General features: G+C 38.7%; 1 protein-coding gene across 1 annotated transcript in view; it reads left to right on the top strand.

Annotated features, from left to right (window-relative positions):
• Positions 1–4429: 4429 nt before the first annotated feature.
• Positions 4430–16573, top strand: part of LOC117388836 (neuroligin-4, X-linked-like) — a 78255-nt gene continuing 66111 nt past the window's right edge. The window contains exons 1-2 of the mRNA XM_033986384.2: positions 4430–4571; positions 11878–12243. Coding sequence (XP_033842275.2) covers positions 4430–4571; positions 11878–12243 — 508 coding nt within the window. The remainder of the gene's footprint in view (positions 4572–11877; positions 12244–16573) is intronic.

The following is a 16573-nucleotide window of genomic DNA, read 5'->3' as shown; positions in this document are numbered from 1 at the left end:
CCTCTTAAAACGTGCGCTATGTAACTTTTCTGGTAATGCGTGCCTGTTTGTGTCCGTAGAACTTGAGTTTTCTTTGTGTATGTTCCGCAGTATGGCATTAAACATGTCTATCTGGCTTTTTATTCGATAACAGGTGGTTGTATGGTTTAAAAAGTACTTTGAAAAACATGTCTTCTTACTGTGCCTCTCCACAGATCTGACCTCAGACATTGACGGAACCAATTTGCGTGAGTTCCCGCATCGTAGTTGGAACACGCCGGCTAGCAGGCTAACTATGTCTGCTTATATAGGCTATACAGTTTATGGGTGGGGGCAGGGAGGAACCAGGAAGAAACACATGTAGTGATCCTTATTAAATGTAATCTACAGGTTTATATTGACGAAAATCATAGACGATGTAAAGAAATATACTAACGGAGTGTGACGTCACCCATAGCGTTCGGCTCCAGTCAAATGAAGCTCAGTGAGGCTAACAGTTATAGAGGCCAATTTGGAGCCGATTTCCATATTAGGAATTTCAACCGCGAGTATCATAGTACCAAAGAGCCAATTTAGAGCGAAGCTGTTGAAGCTAACGCCCCTTCCAGGCTAACGGTGCGCGCTTACCAATGCTGTCAATCAAACGTGTTGCTAACTGTAGCGAGATCATCCTTGGGGAAAGAAGGCAGCAGATTTGTCTCTTATTAATGTTCATATTTTGAGTTAACCCTATAGTGGTGAATGCTATTGTCGGTTGCGGACATTCCATTACCGTAACTCCTCATATAAATTCAAATGTCGTCTCAAAGCAGAGTCATGGGGCTCTTTAAATATTTTACTGTCATTACGGTAATCTGCTTACGTTGTCTCTCGAAGATGACGAATGAGAGCCCAGGCGCCGCGGGGATTTTCCCAGTCAGTTATTCAATGCGTCAAAGAAAAAATATGGATGGATATGTAAAATAGAGGTAGTTGTGTGAAAAAATGCAGTACAGTGCAGTATGATTTTTATGGCTAAGAATAAAAGTAGGCGAGCTGTACTGGTCTATATTGCGCTCAGTCGTTAAAGGGTTAAGGACACAGTAGCAAAAAAGATACAAGAATCAGGTAGGGTGTGTCAATACGAACATTTTAAGACCAAAATGACGAGCCTGGTCGCAGCAGTTACAGAGAGAGGGGCAACAGTTTTCTAACGTAAAATTAATTTGAGCCAGAGTCGATGGAGCCGGAAGCGCGCACATGATCACTTCCTTCCTTGCGCCTACTGGGACAATTTACGTTTGATTCTTGGCCAGAAATATGTATTAATTTCACAATGCAACTCAGTATTGGCTATTAGAAACCAGCTCTCCACCTTTTCAATTTAATCTCACATTCGGATGTGTTTGCCAACGCGATAAGCTAGTTTCATTACTCAAGACATTGCATCGAATTGAATGCTCGTCCATTTTGCGGCGAGCACACCAGTAATTACACCCACATTGTTTACAATAGGATGTGATTGGTTGATTGTAGGTTGGTGGGAAGACAAGACTTTACTAAGGGAAACTCAATTTTACCAGATCTATATCGCGGTCATTGAACGTGCCACACTGCTGCATTTGGCCTATTATTATAATCAGCTGTGAAACTATTGGATTTGATTATTATGTCGGTGATGGATGGGTTATGAAATGTTGAAATGTATTGAATGTATAGATTTACTCAGTGAGCCATGATATAGTTAGCCTTACGTGTTAGTAAAGAGCGCCTTGGTCCATTCACAACTCAATATAACAAAATAGATGGGTAAGCCAATGCTATTGACTGATGTTTAATGCCGTAACACTGAAATAAATCGTATTATTGTACAGTGAATGCAACAGGATCTATTTCACTGTGTTACCATTTGGGATAAAATGTACCTGATTTTTACTGCTTTAAAAACATAACTAGTTAATTTTAAATAGTTTGCAGTGATCCAAAGCTACTCCTCGCTTACTTTATGCATTCAGAACATCCTAATTACTCACCGTGATGAGTTTATAAGCTTTTTTTTTTCCCCATTTCAAGTGGCCAGAGCAAAGTTTTGACACATTTTGCTCAAATACATGGAAAAACATGGCCTTTAAGTGGCTGTATGTGCCATAGTGCCTCGAAAGAATGAAGGAGTGTGGTTTGGGAAGGACAAATGTAGTGTAGAAACAGTAAAATATCAATACATATTTATCCCTGTTTTTATTGTTCGTGTATCAGTTGTATATAAATATGATATAACTTGTCTAACACTGTCAAAGGTACTGAAAAATACAGAAAAAAGCACGTGCGGCTAAAAGTACTTGCAAATTGTAGGCCTGTCACGATCATTTTGAAACACGATATAAAGTTACAAAGATATACTGCGATAAACGATAATACTGAAACTACTTTACGCCACTGGCACAAGTAACAGTAGCAGTATATCTAAAAATACGTTCTCATTAAAAGGCCTGAGCAACAAATAAGTAGCAGAATGAGCTCAGTTGGTAGATCGTTCGTCCACTGATCCAAAGGTCTCAACCTAAAACATCATTGGTTGAGCTATTCCAGCACCCACAGATGAATACTGTCATTGTCATTGTGTCCTTGGGCAAGACACATAACCCACCTCATCCCCAGTGTCTGTGTACACTGGTGTATGAATGGGTGAGTGCTTTGAAGGTGGAAAAGCGCTATATAAAAATGTGACCACTCACCATAGTAGCTTTTTTGTATTGCCTACAGCTCAAATCTTACATTATTACATGAAAATGGCGAAAATGTCCACGTTATTGCAAAGAAATTGTACACATGAAAAATACTGAGCCCAAAATATGTTGCTTCAGCTTTCATATACTGAACAATAAGTTGATATAGTAGTGTAATTACTGTGACAGGCCAACGTTCTGAGGGTATAATGGAGATGTAAGAATGTAAGTTTTTCAATTCATTTTATTTTTTTTTTCAAATCTGTAATTGAATAATGTAACATAAATAAGTTATCTATTGTATATTTATTTCTTAAACCTGTAATATCTATGCCAAAACACAATGAATATGAGAGGTTGAAGTAACAGGTGGACAATATGGTGCAAAAAATCTAATTGTGATCTTTTTTCATGGTCTGATATTTTGATAAAATCGCCATATCGTGATTCGCTAATTATCTTTTGACTGCAGCACTATGCTCAAACAAAGATACTTTTTGACAGGTGGATTTAACCAATTGCAATGAAGTGTAAAGCCTTAGCAGAAGCAGTTTCATATGACTGTAAGTGAATCATGTGGCTCCAGTGATCGTGAGATTCATTTTTTGGCAAATCGCCCTCCCCTGCTGACCCCTCTTCTACACACACTAGACTATTATTACTTGAAAAGGCATTGGAGACAGTATTTTGCCCAGTTACACCGCGGCAGTACACAGTCAGGTGAGGCCTGAACCTTGGGGTACTGTTGTATTACAGTTTATTGTGAGTTAAGACTAATTAAACTGGGGTAAGTAGCATTGTCACGATTCAGACAATAGAATTTCATGTATTTTCTTTTATATTACCATTTGGTCTAATATCTGTGTAATCCCTCACTCGTCCAGGTAGTTTCCATAGTGGTCCATGTGTGTATACTAGTCTTATGTGGTCTTATACACACTACGCTCCTATAATTCTTAAGTTATACTCACCAAATTTTAGCAGCAGGTAAACTGAACCTTAAGAGATTTTTGGCAATATATATGGTTATAATTGTTCACTTACATTTGAACTTATCCCTACTTAAACTAGGGGAAGTAAAAATGATCAAATTTTTAAAAAATAATGTTTTTTAAGTGTCCATTATTTTCGATTTCACCCTGAATAGTCCGATCCAACAGACTTTGCAGAACATTTGAAAGCATTTCCGGGCTTATGTCTCTTATTTGATCCTCGAAATTACGTCATTGCCTGAGGTTTATTCACAAACACCTTTTCTTTAAGATCGCCCCACAGGAAGAAATCGGGACTAGTCAGGTCTGTGGAGATCACATACTGCCCCCTGTCTTTGAAAACGACTTATTATTCCTTTAATGCCGTTTACGCTCGGGGCATCTCTGGTATTAAAATGTCGACGTGACACCGCTGGGTTTGAGAATTTGACCCATGTGACTCAAAGTACCACTGTACAATGAGGGTTTGTTCCTCGTTGCTGTATTTACTCATATTAATGTCAGAAGGGAAGTTCTAAATGCTTTGAAAAAATAAAGGAAAAATATTTAGAAACAAAAGAGTTATGAATTTTTTTTCTGTACTTATTCTGATCCAGCGCAAGATTATTCTAAAGCTATTCACGAAAGGTTCATTTCTGTCCTGTGAATGTGACTTTTTTCCAGCCATTAGAATTACCAATGATGACATTTTATTTTAAACGACTGCAGTTCAATCCAAACTGTTTTTGTAATGAACCCAGTTACCTTGAAAGCATGACCTCCAGCACTGGGCATTTTCCCAATAATGAAACCGACGCCACGCACAATCACCTCACCGGGGTCTCATTGATCCAGGACAGCACAACTCTTCATTCATCCATTTGGCCATACTCCTTGATTGTTATAGTTTACCAATGTACGGTACACCCCAAACGCGCTCAGGGGGAACCATTATTATGCATGCACCCAATCTCCGTGATGTCCTTGCACTCCTTCTCCCTACCTTCCGCCGCGATGTGTGTTGGCGGTTTAATTAAGCGTGTGACTGCCAACCCACCCAACCTCCCCCACCCTCTACCCCCACCGTCCTCCTCTTTCCACTGGCCCCTCCCCCCTCCGCTCTGCACAGCTGTGGCAATAGACGACATATGCTCCCGCTAGCAAACGCGCGCGGATTCCATATTTACGCCAAAACAGCTAGCCGTGACGTGCTGACATCCGAGTTAAGTTGAGCGGACAACACTGCACATTGTATACTATTTATAATCCCACGTTTGTGCGTATGTGCGTCTGCGGGGAGGAGGCTTATTGAGCGAGCAGCAGGCATCCACTTGTCATGAGCAAGCTAGATATTGATTAGCGCACTAATTTTAAACACAGAGCGATCATTGCCTGGTTGTAGTTAAGATCAAGAGGCATGACTGGAGTCTAGACTTGGAAAGACGTGCACAGACATTATGTAATAACACATCACCATGTAATAATAATCCAATGTGTAATAACAGTGTCATTTCGTTATGTAATAAACTACATTTTGCGAGTGTGTAATAGAGAAAGTGGCTTTACTTTACTAACAGTGACAGTGGCTATGTTCACGTGCACACTCAAAATGATCTGATTTCTGGACTTTTAAGATGATTTAACTGACATGAAAACTGCAAAGTGATGTAAGAATTACTATTATCAGAAAGAAATGTGATGAATTTGTTGTTTACATGTCATTTTAATAATCTTATAATTCCAAAATCCCAATAATAATCTGATTTTGAGTATGCATGCAACCCTGGCCATTGACTAGTTAACAATGATAGCATAAGCTAAGGATGGGACAAAAAAAATAAAAATTGCCAAGATTGTGTAGACACAGGAAAAATTATTATTAGATTTTCTATAACACAGATTTCTAGAAAATACCAGCGTTTTGGGTTACTGGGATAGGGCTAGTTTTAGAATTCATCATAATGCCAGAAAATAAGCCTTGCTCTGTCTGTCTTCTGTGCATATAAACATTCGGACATTATAGTCTTGACTAGGATCAAACTCTAAACCTCTGGGTTATGGGGCACATGCAACAAAAACAAATGCTCACTTTTTTGTAATAACTTGTCTAACTTGTCTTGTTTATTACAAGTTGTTACAAGTACAAAATGTATTATTATTATGCTACACGATGAAGTGACATTTCGGAGGTGAAGACGGAGCGATGATGGGCAGAGGAGGAGGACATGTGGACAGACGTAGCCTGAGATGTTCCATGTAATGGCATTAATCAAAGCGTCACTAGGGGTGAGCGGTGACATATGTAGAAGGAGTGATGGAGTGGCTATCAGGGCACTGGAGAAAAATGTAATGAAGAGTTAATGGGACGTATTAAGCTGCACTGTGGTGTTAGCAAAACACTTATAGCACTGGTATTTCACCTTAGTGAACCTATGTAAAAACTGAGCTGTCATTTTCACAGAGAACACTTGGATTAGGGGGTCAGTTTCCCATAGTGGAAAGCGAAATAGAAGGAAGTAGCTGAATGGTTGTAGTCAACATGATGCTAACATATAGTGTACTGAAGCAAATGTGAATGCCAGATTTGAAACCATCAGACTGAGGTCAGTAAAGGTGCTTGGTCTAACTTTTCTGGTGGAGAGTCATGGAGACAAGCAGGTGGCACATTTATGCCAAGTCACATCTATGGGCAGGCAAGCCTGTTTTTACAGGCAGTTTCACAACCGGGATACTGCTTATCCATAGTAATGAAATCAGGATAGTGTATACACACACAATCAGGATACTTAAAAACCTGATCATAACTGGGATAATTGTGTGGATATAAACACACTCTGTGATTGGTTAATTCCATCTGTTACTCAGTTGGAGCAATAGAAGAAGGGGGCGGCGTAAAGTGTCTTTGTATGAGTTACATTAAAGCCACAGTGTGTAGTTTTTAGCAAAAAAGCTAACAAAAATAAAACACGTTAGTTCATTTTGTTTATTCATTCCACTGAAACACATATAAAAACATGCATTTTTACTGTGAGCTTATATTTTATTTTATAGTTTCCATGGAAATGTTGGTCCTTATTTTTCCACAGTATTGCATAAAGTGAATCTATCTTCATGAAAAATGTATCAAGATATAGTTTTAACTTTCTATCTCTGTGGAATCACGCAGGTGGACCAACACAAAACATGTACAATAGGTCAAATCCTCCTCCGCTGTACGGCAGTAGTTTACTGCTCCTGTCAGGGTGCCCCAGCAGCACTCGGTTAAAGTATACCTTAACCTTAACAATTCATTGTAGACTTAGTATCTTTATATTGCCATGAATAAAGTCATCTTCTTGTTGTGAGAGTTCATTCCACCTGTCACTCACTTGGAGCCGTAGGGAGGTTGATCAATAGGTAGAGTGGGTGGGGAAATGTCACTGTTTGTGCATAGATCTGTGTCCCCAAATACGAGATAAACAAATCAAATACAGCTTTTACTGATAATGACGATGATAGTCATGCTGATTTATTCTTAATCATACCATTATTCTTCACAGTAGCTAAGTTGTTGATGTTATAATTTGGTGTTTTGTTTCTCAAGACGACCTAAACCCCAGCAACTTGGTCAACCCAAACACAGTAGACCAGTCCTGACCAGTGCACCACCAGGGCCCGTGCAGACGTCAGTACACAGACTCCATTAGACCAGTTTATATAAACAGCCTCCAGCTCCAGCACTGCGAGGTTATGTGCTTTACATGATTAAGAGTGATTCAGACAGCTCCAAGAGGGATGGGCTTCATTAAAGGAGACATATTATGCTAATTGATTGGTTTCGTTTTTAGTTGAATTCATGCATGTTAAAGTAATATCATTTGGTGTCTATATCAAAGGGGACATATGTAAAATTGTCGTTTATGAGCTTTCCCTCAGTATTAACTTAAATTGCTGCTTTCCACAGTGAATATTACTTTGAAGAGGCGGGGCATATCAGTTCTGCAGCTTTGAACAGGAACTCAAGTAAATCGGTCGCTGTTATTAAGCTGCTTTAGATCAATATTACAATCTACAATGAATACAATGTAATATAATAAGAATATTATTAATATTACATGAAAAAAGAATTACATTTCATTGTAACAAGCAGCAAATTTTGATGTTTTTGAGCATTTTAAAACCCTACATATATGACCTGCAGTCTACATTTAAAAAAATAAAATAAATAAAAATGCAAGTAAGTACAGAGCAGTAGGCAGGGATAGGGGATAGGTGAAAACAGGAATTTTCAGAGCACTCTCCAGCCTGTCCTGACTGTCTTCTCAATCTGTAGAGCAGTTTAAAACCAGACTAAAACCCCACATCTAGACAGTATATCTTGGTGTTTTATTATTTTATTGCCTATGTGTTGTATTTTTTGTATATCTATTTTTATTTAATGTTTGTGTGAAGCACTTTGGGCAGCTCAAGTTTTTTTTTTTTAATTTGCTATATAAATAAAGTTGAATTAAACTGAAAAACGCTGGATAATATAGGATCAGTCAAACAGGCATGACTAAAACAAACCCCAGTAAGTTAATGATGAGAGAAAATCATTGTAAATTAAAGATCGACAGCTCCAGGGCAACAGCGTCTTCCGATGTAATTTACCACCAATAAATGAATAGTGAAAGAAACGACTTTCTTGTGAACGTAAAGAAACACCCTTTATAACACTTCAGACATCGCCATAACACAAGGCCATTGTGTTGGAAATAGCCATTCTACTAATTTGTTCTTTAGAAACGGCTTCATTCTCCACTTCGAGGACATTCTGAACAGAGTGTGCACTGAAAATTAAAGGTGCACAATGGAACTTTTCTGGTGCAGAGTATCACCAGCTTTTCTGCATGAATCATTTTGCCTGAAATGTTTCATAGTATCAAAATGAACTTATCGATTATATCAGAATCAGACGTTTATTGCCATTGTCAGTGAACACAACTCACAAACTAGGAACTTTCTTCGGTGATAAAGTGCAACGACCAAATCACCAGGGCGACCGTACGTGACGCCATCTTTGACCGATCAATGTCAATGTCAATATCTGGGGATTTACAATTTCAAAAGCTTGTAATTGAAAAAATATAATATAGTACAACGCCATGCAGCAGAACATTCTAGACAAAGCAATAACATCTCCATGGAGACAAGCAGGTGGCAAACCCCAACTAGAAAAGTTACATTGCGAACCTTTAAAGGAGACATATTGTGCTTTCGTTGGTGGTGAAAATGGAGGTAGATCGAAGCAATGACGTCTCGAATAGAAGAATAAAGATTACTCAAACATGCACAAGTCTAAAAACAACTTCAAGAAGGTAAGTGAGAAAGGGAAACTAGATAGAAATAGATCTTAAAATTATAACTATGAATGCAAAAGTAGTCAAAAATGTTTCAGTGCAGCATGAAAAGATGACTGTTATTGTTTCCAGTTAAAGTTATAATTGGACCATCCTTTAGCAGACAAACGTAAGGCAGACTGTGGCTAATCCAACAGGTACACAGCATATGGAGCCCAGATGGCAGCCGGTGCCTCCAGACTTAACACTAACTTTACTGTACTTTTCTGTTTTGGGTTTTTCGTATGTAAAAGACAATATCCCTTTCATATTTTCATCAAAGTGGACATCTGCTTCCAAAATCATATGCTGGAAATCGTTTCTCGTGAGTTGAGTTGAACATAATAACCAACGGGGCTGTCTAATATGGGAAAAATATCCGCATTGTATCCGACCAGCACTGCAACAGCGATTACATTTGTGATGTATGTTTTAATAATAGGATTCTGTTCAATGTTCATGTTTTAAACGCGTCCACACAAACTGACGCAAATTGACCAACTAATACAAGAATGACATTTCAGAACATGTTTACGCAGATCTAAACTACAGGGTTAGCAGTTTTTATGCAGAATAAGATGGGATATTTTGTTGTTCTTGGAGGAAATCATGGTACTTCACAAAATTGCAGCCTTTGCGATTTGCTAATTGTGTCCAGTCAAATTGGAAACTCAGAAGCTTGTTGGTATTTCACTTTTATTCAGCAGAGCGGGGTTACTCAAGTGAAGCTGGTAGTGGTAGTGGTGGTACTTGAACAGCTCTTCGGCTTGTGGGATTACCTAATTTAAAGTTCATTTTGTCCTACTTTGGAATATTTCTTGTTTAGAACTACAGCAACAATGATATAGTGCATGCTCATACCTGGTTTAGCCTTAGATTAGACCTGGAAAAGTCCGATTATAGACCTAGTTTAGATCTGGTGGAAGGCCAGTGCAATTTTTTTGGTGTGAAAAGTTTGGGCAGATAAAATGAATACTGTTAAAATGCAGGTTTTCCTTTTGTTTGTTGTATCCTGAGTTCCGGGGTTTAGAAAGGATCTGATTCAGTATTTGTGAATTTACCTTTTGGATATGTCTAGTAAAAATACCATGCAACCAAATGGGAAAATGTGTCTCTTGCCCCCATCTGGCAATATCATCACCGCCTATGATGGATATCACTGATTGCTGATAACGTTCTCTTATCATACTTATATTAGAATTATTATTATGATGTATGATGATGTATGTCTTGCTTTATTATTCTTTACAATACCCGTGGCTCATATATTTAGAGTGCTTGGTTACAGTCTGTTTCCACCCAATTGTTGTTGTGTCCCTGTGCAAGACACCACCTTTTCCATGTATGAACGTGGTGTGTGTGTGTGTGTGGGTGTGTGTGTGTGAATGGTTGTTGGAGGTTGGAAGGGCTGATGGCACAGACTAGGAGCCACATTTCCATCAGGCTGCCCCATAGCATCTGTGGCTACAAAAGTAACTATCCATCAATACAAGTGTAAAGCATTATTGCGTGGTAATACCATGTACCATAATATTTGAATATGACCATCCACGGGCTTCAGAATGATGAAAAATTAGGGCTGTTTCCTTAAAGATTGACAATTTAAATAAATATTATAAATTTTGAATGGGAAAAAGGCCTAAAAATGTTGCATATAACTGGATGGAAACCCAAGAACAGAGTTTTATAGCACCCAGTTAAATTTATTCAGTTACATTTAATTGACAATATGAAATTATTTGAATGTTTGTGTTTCTTGCATTGCTCTTTTTTGTGTCCATCATTTGAAAACAGCAGATTTGTTTTATGTATTATTCAATGATTTATCCTTCCAATTACATCAACGTAAAATTATACAAATGTTTCGTCCTGACAGGTACTCTTTTCCCAAATACTTTTTTACTCTTACTTGAATAATTTCTTAGACCACTCCTTTCTACTTTTACTTGAGTACATTTATTTTGAAGTAACATTACTCTTGTTTAAGTAAAATGTTTGAATTTTCTACCCACCTCTACCTCTAAATCCGAAATTTTCACAGACTGTAGCATAACGTCTTTGTCATGCCAACCCTTTCCTCCCTCGCTGTTCCTCCGTCTGTCTGTGTGCGTTGACATTTTGATCATTCACACTGCGCCTCCTTTAATAACAGTGTCTCTTTGGTGTTTGTGTGTTGCAGGAGCAGCGTGGGCCATTGGCTGGGGTGACCACAGAGCCAGTGATGCTCCGGTTTACATAAGCATGGCTACGCTCGCTCAGCCGTACATGCTCCACTGAAGGGACTGACTCACCAGCACACGCCCCCCTCCCAGGCACGCGCCACTGAGTCACCCACACCCCCGCGGAGACGGCGCAAAGGTTGTCCACAAGAGCTAAGACCAGACATTTTCTAATTTTTTTTTTTTGTCTGCACCGAGTCTAAGCTGAATCTGGGACACAACGAACTGATTCAACAGCTGCACGCTACTTGCTAACTAGCTAATGTGAGCTAAGTCTAGGCATTTTCTGTTAAAAAAAAAAAGTCTCTGAACCTCGGATACTACTAACGGATTCAACAGTTGCTCAACAAATAGTGATCTGTAACAAAAAATAAATGTTTAGCTTTGTGTAGCATTTTCTTGAAAACAGTGTCTTCAGTAGTTAGTTTTATTATAATGCTATTTCTGTTTTCTTCCAGCTCCTGAATGGGAACATTTTGCAACAAATGTCAACGGACTAGCAGTTACGGAATACAAATTAGCAACTCTTTGTTTTGCTTGTTTCAAAGAACCTGCACTGTTTGCACCATGCTTTGGACAACACTACTTCCCAACTTTTCTTGGAATTTTAGACTTCTACTTTTTTACTACTTTTTCTTTTTGCAAGTGCTTTTGTCAAACGCGCAACAGACCATACCGGTTATCTCCACAGCACAAGGCCGAATCCGTGGCATTCTGACCCCCCTGCCCTCTGACCTTTTGGGGCCGGTGGTGCAGTACCTGGGAGTACCTTACGCAAGACCCCCCATCGGAGAGCGACGTTTCCAACCCCCCGAGCCTGCTTTACCGTGGCCGGGGATACGTAACGCGACCCAGTTTGCTCCGGTGTGCCCGCAGTCGTTGGATGAGAGGAACATGCTAACGGACATGATGCCCTCGTGGCTAACGGCTAACCTGAACATAGCAGACACGTACCTGACGCAGCAGAGCGAGGACTGCCTCTACCTCAACATCTACGTGCCCACGGAGGAAGGTGAGTGCAGCCGGACACAGCAGCTGGGAGGGTTTGTGAGGAATTGGTAGATCTGAATATATTTACTACACTGGTTATCAAAGCTGAAGGCCCTGTGCACAATTTATTTTCATGTTATGGGGTAAAATCATATTCCCCCGGTAGCCAAAATTTTGATGACTTGAGACGTGACTTGAAAAAATTGACTCAGTTTTGGGACCTGATTTGTTCCACACCACCTCAATTTCTGACTGGGACCGGGACCGGGATTTTATGCTAAATTGACTTTTAGGAGCTTTATACCATGTTATAATGTTGTTTCCTTATCAAAAACATGCCTGAAACGGTTTTGTCACCCATACACATTTGAGTAATCTTGCGATCGATCTCTCCCAGACACTATTTGAACCCTACTTACGGTTAGCAGTACAATCCTGTCCATACCCCACATGGCCATTTTGCAAAAATATAAAAAAGCAGGATTCAAAACAATAAACTACAACTTCACAAACCTGATGCAATGTTCAGTAGTTTCCTTAGCGGAATGTGCACTGATTGTGTTGTGATGGCGCTCTGAAGGGGGAGCGACTTAGCGTGAAGAGCAACGGTAGGGGAAATTCAGAGTGTCAAAAATGTAACTGAAACTTTTTACCATTTTTATACATTGTTTTTGGTGAATACAGCATTTTTAAAACAATAAATGTAACATGGTGGTGTAAATATGTTATGTGTTAGCTAGTAAAATACCCCATAGAAGTGGGCTATTAATGGTGTTAATGGAAATGGTCCCTCTTTAACAAGGACCACTTCTTAAAAGGATGCTAACAGCTCGGGCTACACAATATATTGCAATTTACATTTGAGTTGGCACAATTATCAAATCGCAAAGACTGCAATTATTTAGAATGTTCTTTGCAAAGTGCGCAATATACTCTTAATACCGAAAAATGTTGTACCTGACGTTTAGACCTCTGTAAACATGTTCTGAAATGCATGTGATTTTTGTATTAGCTTATCAGTTCATATTTCAGTCTTCTCTCAAATCTTAATGCTCCTGCAGTTGTTTTCAATGTGCACTCTGAACAGATCCTACTTTTTAAATATGTATGGAAAATGACTGATAGGGCCGAAAGATATATCTGTATTGAATCTGACAGGCATTGCATTTGCGATTAGATTTAATCTTTTAATAATAGCATTCTGTTCAAAGTTCATATTTTAAAAACGTCCAGAAGAATTGACAAAGAGATTGAAATATGAAATGACAAACTAAAGTTGGAATTTCAATATGATTGCAAGATCCGTTCGATTGTATCTTGCAGCCCTATTGGACTTTGCACTGTCGGAGCCTTGATTCAAACTAGTAATAGTAAATTGGACTCAGACACAAACAGTGAAGATTTGAGCATGAGTTGAACTAAGAAAAATGAATTCAATATAACTGTTGTGTGGGTTTCTCTAGAAAAGTGTGTCCTAGATGTGGGCCAGGGGAAAAGCTTTTGTTGGAGGTGCTACTCCATGTGCCCAAACATGTCACTGTAATGCGCTAACAGCTCTCACACCTATTGTTTTTAACTAATAGACCTAATGACTCTTCTGAATTCAAAGCCCAGCACATACAAACTCCCATCCATTTTCTCACAACTGTATGAACATGTGATAAAACTGTTATTGTTTGCTAAAGGAACAGTATGTAGCCAGTATTCTTACTATTTTATACAATCTCAACTGAACCTGTGGTGCCAGAGCCTTAACCTGCAGATAGACGACACATGCAAGTTTGTCTCATTGTCAGTATTTAGACAGGCCGGGCCTCATGTGAAAGCTCAGAACCTCCAGAATTCAGTTCAGTCAGTACAACTACTGTTTAAAAAAAAACAAAATTGTGAATAAAACTTGATTTGTGAACTGGCTTTGACTGCAAGGGGCAGTGGTGAAAGACAAATGGAGCAAGTTCAAGACCAAGAAACTGGTTGAAATGGATACTAACGAAACTCAAGCTAGCGAAGATGACAGGCTAGCAATGGAGAAGAAGTGGACAGTGATGATAGCATTGATTTGAAAATGATTTTTAAGGAAATTAAAAAAGGACTTCAGAAAGGACAACACTCAGCAATTCAAAGAAGTGAAAGATCAGACAAAGAGGACCAACGTAAATATGGAACAACTTGAGGGCCATGTTTTGGACTCGAAGGAGCCGATCCAAACCATGGAAGAAATCTTTAGGGAACTGTTAAAACTACAGTCCAAACTTGAATCTCAGATCATTGAACAAGAATGCTGCTCATGGCGAAGCAACATGTGGATATATGGTATGATTGAAGAAGAGAAGAGTGCTCTGATTGTGATAGTCTTTGTTGAAAGATTTCTGAAAGAAAATCTAGAGCTTTTCCTGACACTGGGGGGCCCATCAAGCAACAACTGCGATTTTCTGAATTACAAACCAAAGAAGTGCACCATTCCCCCAACTACTTATCACTATGTTTTAATGAATTTCATAAATCGACAAATTGGAGACTAAGTTGTAATAGTCTGAATAACCCCAAAATCAAGGAGCAATTTAAGGAAGAAATTAATCTATATTTTCAGGAAAATGCCAATGGAGAAATATTGCCATGCATATTTTGGGATGCCATTATTCAGGGCAAATGTATTACCTGTACTTCAATATTTAAAGATCCTATATTGTACAAAATGGATTCTTGTGAGTTTTAAACATACCCAGAGTTGTGTATTGTTTCATTCACACGTGCTGAGCAATCCTGGATTATGACACTGTAGACTTTCAGTGTCTACACCGTCAGTGCTAAACTTGACCCCATCTTTCACTTCTGGAGTTTGAAGAAGGAGCATCTCGTATGGCCGCCATTTTTCTGCTCGCTTCGGTAAGGTCTGCTTTTTCACATTTTATATTTTAGATCGATATAACCCTAAAATGTCAGTATTAAATGAGCTAGCTACATGGTCTCTGCATTAAATGACAGGAAACGTTTGATTTGTTAACTATTTTTTAATGATTATCGTAATTATTGCTCACCATTTAGTATCATGTCTGCACCATAGACTGTACAGAAAAAAAAAAGGTCTTTTATACTGAGCACGGAGATAGACGACATTCCCGAGGTAAACACTACTAGCACATGTGGCATAGTCTAAAGCAGGGGTGACCAAACTATGGCCTGGGTGCCAAATGCGGCCCTCAGACTTGCGCCAGTTCAGTTGAAGACTGAACTGGCGCAATTGATCATAATCAGTACTTTTTACGTCAAATTTGAGTATTCCTACCAATATAACCTAAACAACATCACATTGCATTGTCATACAGACCTAATAATAATATTTCAAGCCTTATTTAAACTATGTTAAATGCACCGTCTGAATTATCCGCTGTATTGACCACTGGTCTGTGGCCGTCCGTGTCGAATATTTTCAAGATATAGCCCTCGGTGAAAAGAGTTTGGGCACCCCTGGTCTAAAGCCTGATTAGCTCAGTTAGGCTAAAGCTGGGGCTGTGTTGATCTCTGTGTGGCGCATGCTAATTAAAGCTAATGAACTGGGCGACTTCAACAGTGTTTTACATCAATCTTTGACCTCTGTTTTTCTGTTCTTGTCTGTAAGAGGTAAATTCTGAAATATGTTGAAGACGAAAGAAACCCACAATTGCACAGGATTTTCAGCAGCATTATTATTAGCATTGGTAAATATGTGTGCTTTTATGCTTCTTTATTAACCAGTTCCAGTTATTATAAAGTGCATGTGTTAACAGAGTTTTGGTGGTGTTCCAAAGTTCAGTTGCCATCTATATATAATGTATTGTGTACATTACTGCAGGTGTGGACACTGATGTAATGTTATTGCTGGTGCCTGTCAACACCATGAAAGTAAAGCATGGAAAAAAGAAATTTATTTTGACCTTTTTTCTTAATGGACTATAATGTATTGGTGAATGAATCACAGTTAATTAAAGTCATTATATGTTTATTCTTTATCATTTGCAAGGGCTTTTTCAGGCGTACCCTATAAGGCATTGATCTTTTGCCATTTTAATCCACCCAGACGATCTACATACAGCAAATGGAAGGGCAATTAGGGAGCATAATGACAAATGTAAGTGGTTTTATGTAATTGAAGTCTCCCCTTGCCTATTACTGCTTATTATAATTATGATGTTTTAAGTTGGACTCTTTGCATTTTAAAGCAGGTGGTGATTAAACCTAAGGGATATTCTGTAGTACAAGAGGAAAGTGAACACTTTGGAAGAGATTTGAGGGTAAGTGAAGAGGCACTTACAACGTGTGTGTGTGTGTGTGTGTGTGAAGTGTGAAAAACATTTTATTTTGATTATTTTTAC

This window comes from Periophthalmus magnuspinnatus, chromosome 21 (assembly GCF_009829125.3).
Source record: "Periophthalmus magnuspinnatus isolate fPerMag1 chromosome 21, fPerMag1.2.pri, whole genome shotgun sequence".
NCBI lineage: Eukaryota > Metazoa > Chordata > Actinopteri > Gobiiformes > Gobiidae > Periophthalmus > Periophthalmus magnuspinnatus.
Note: the sequence above shows the minus strand (reverse complement) of the source record. Positions and strands in the feature narration are given on the sequence as shown.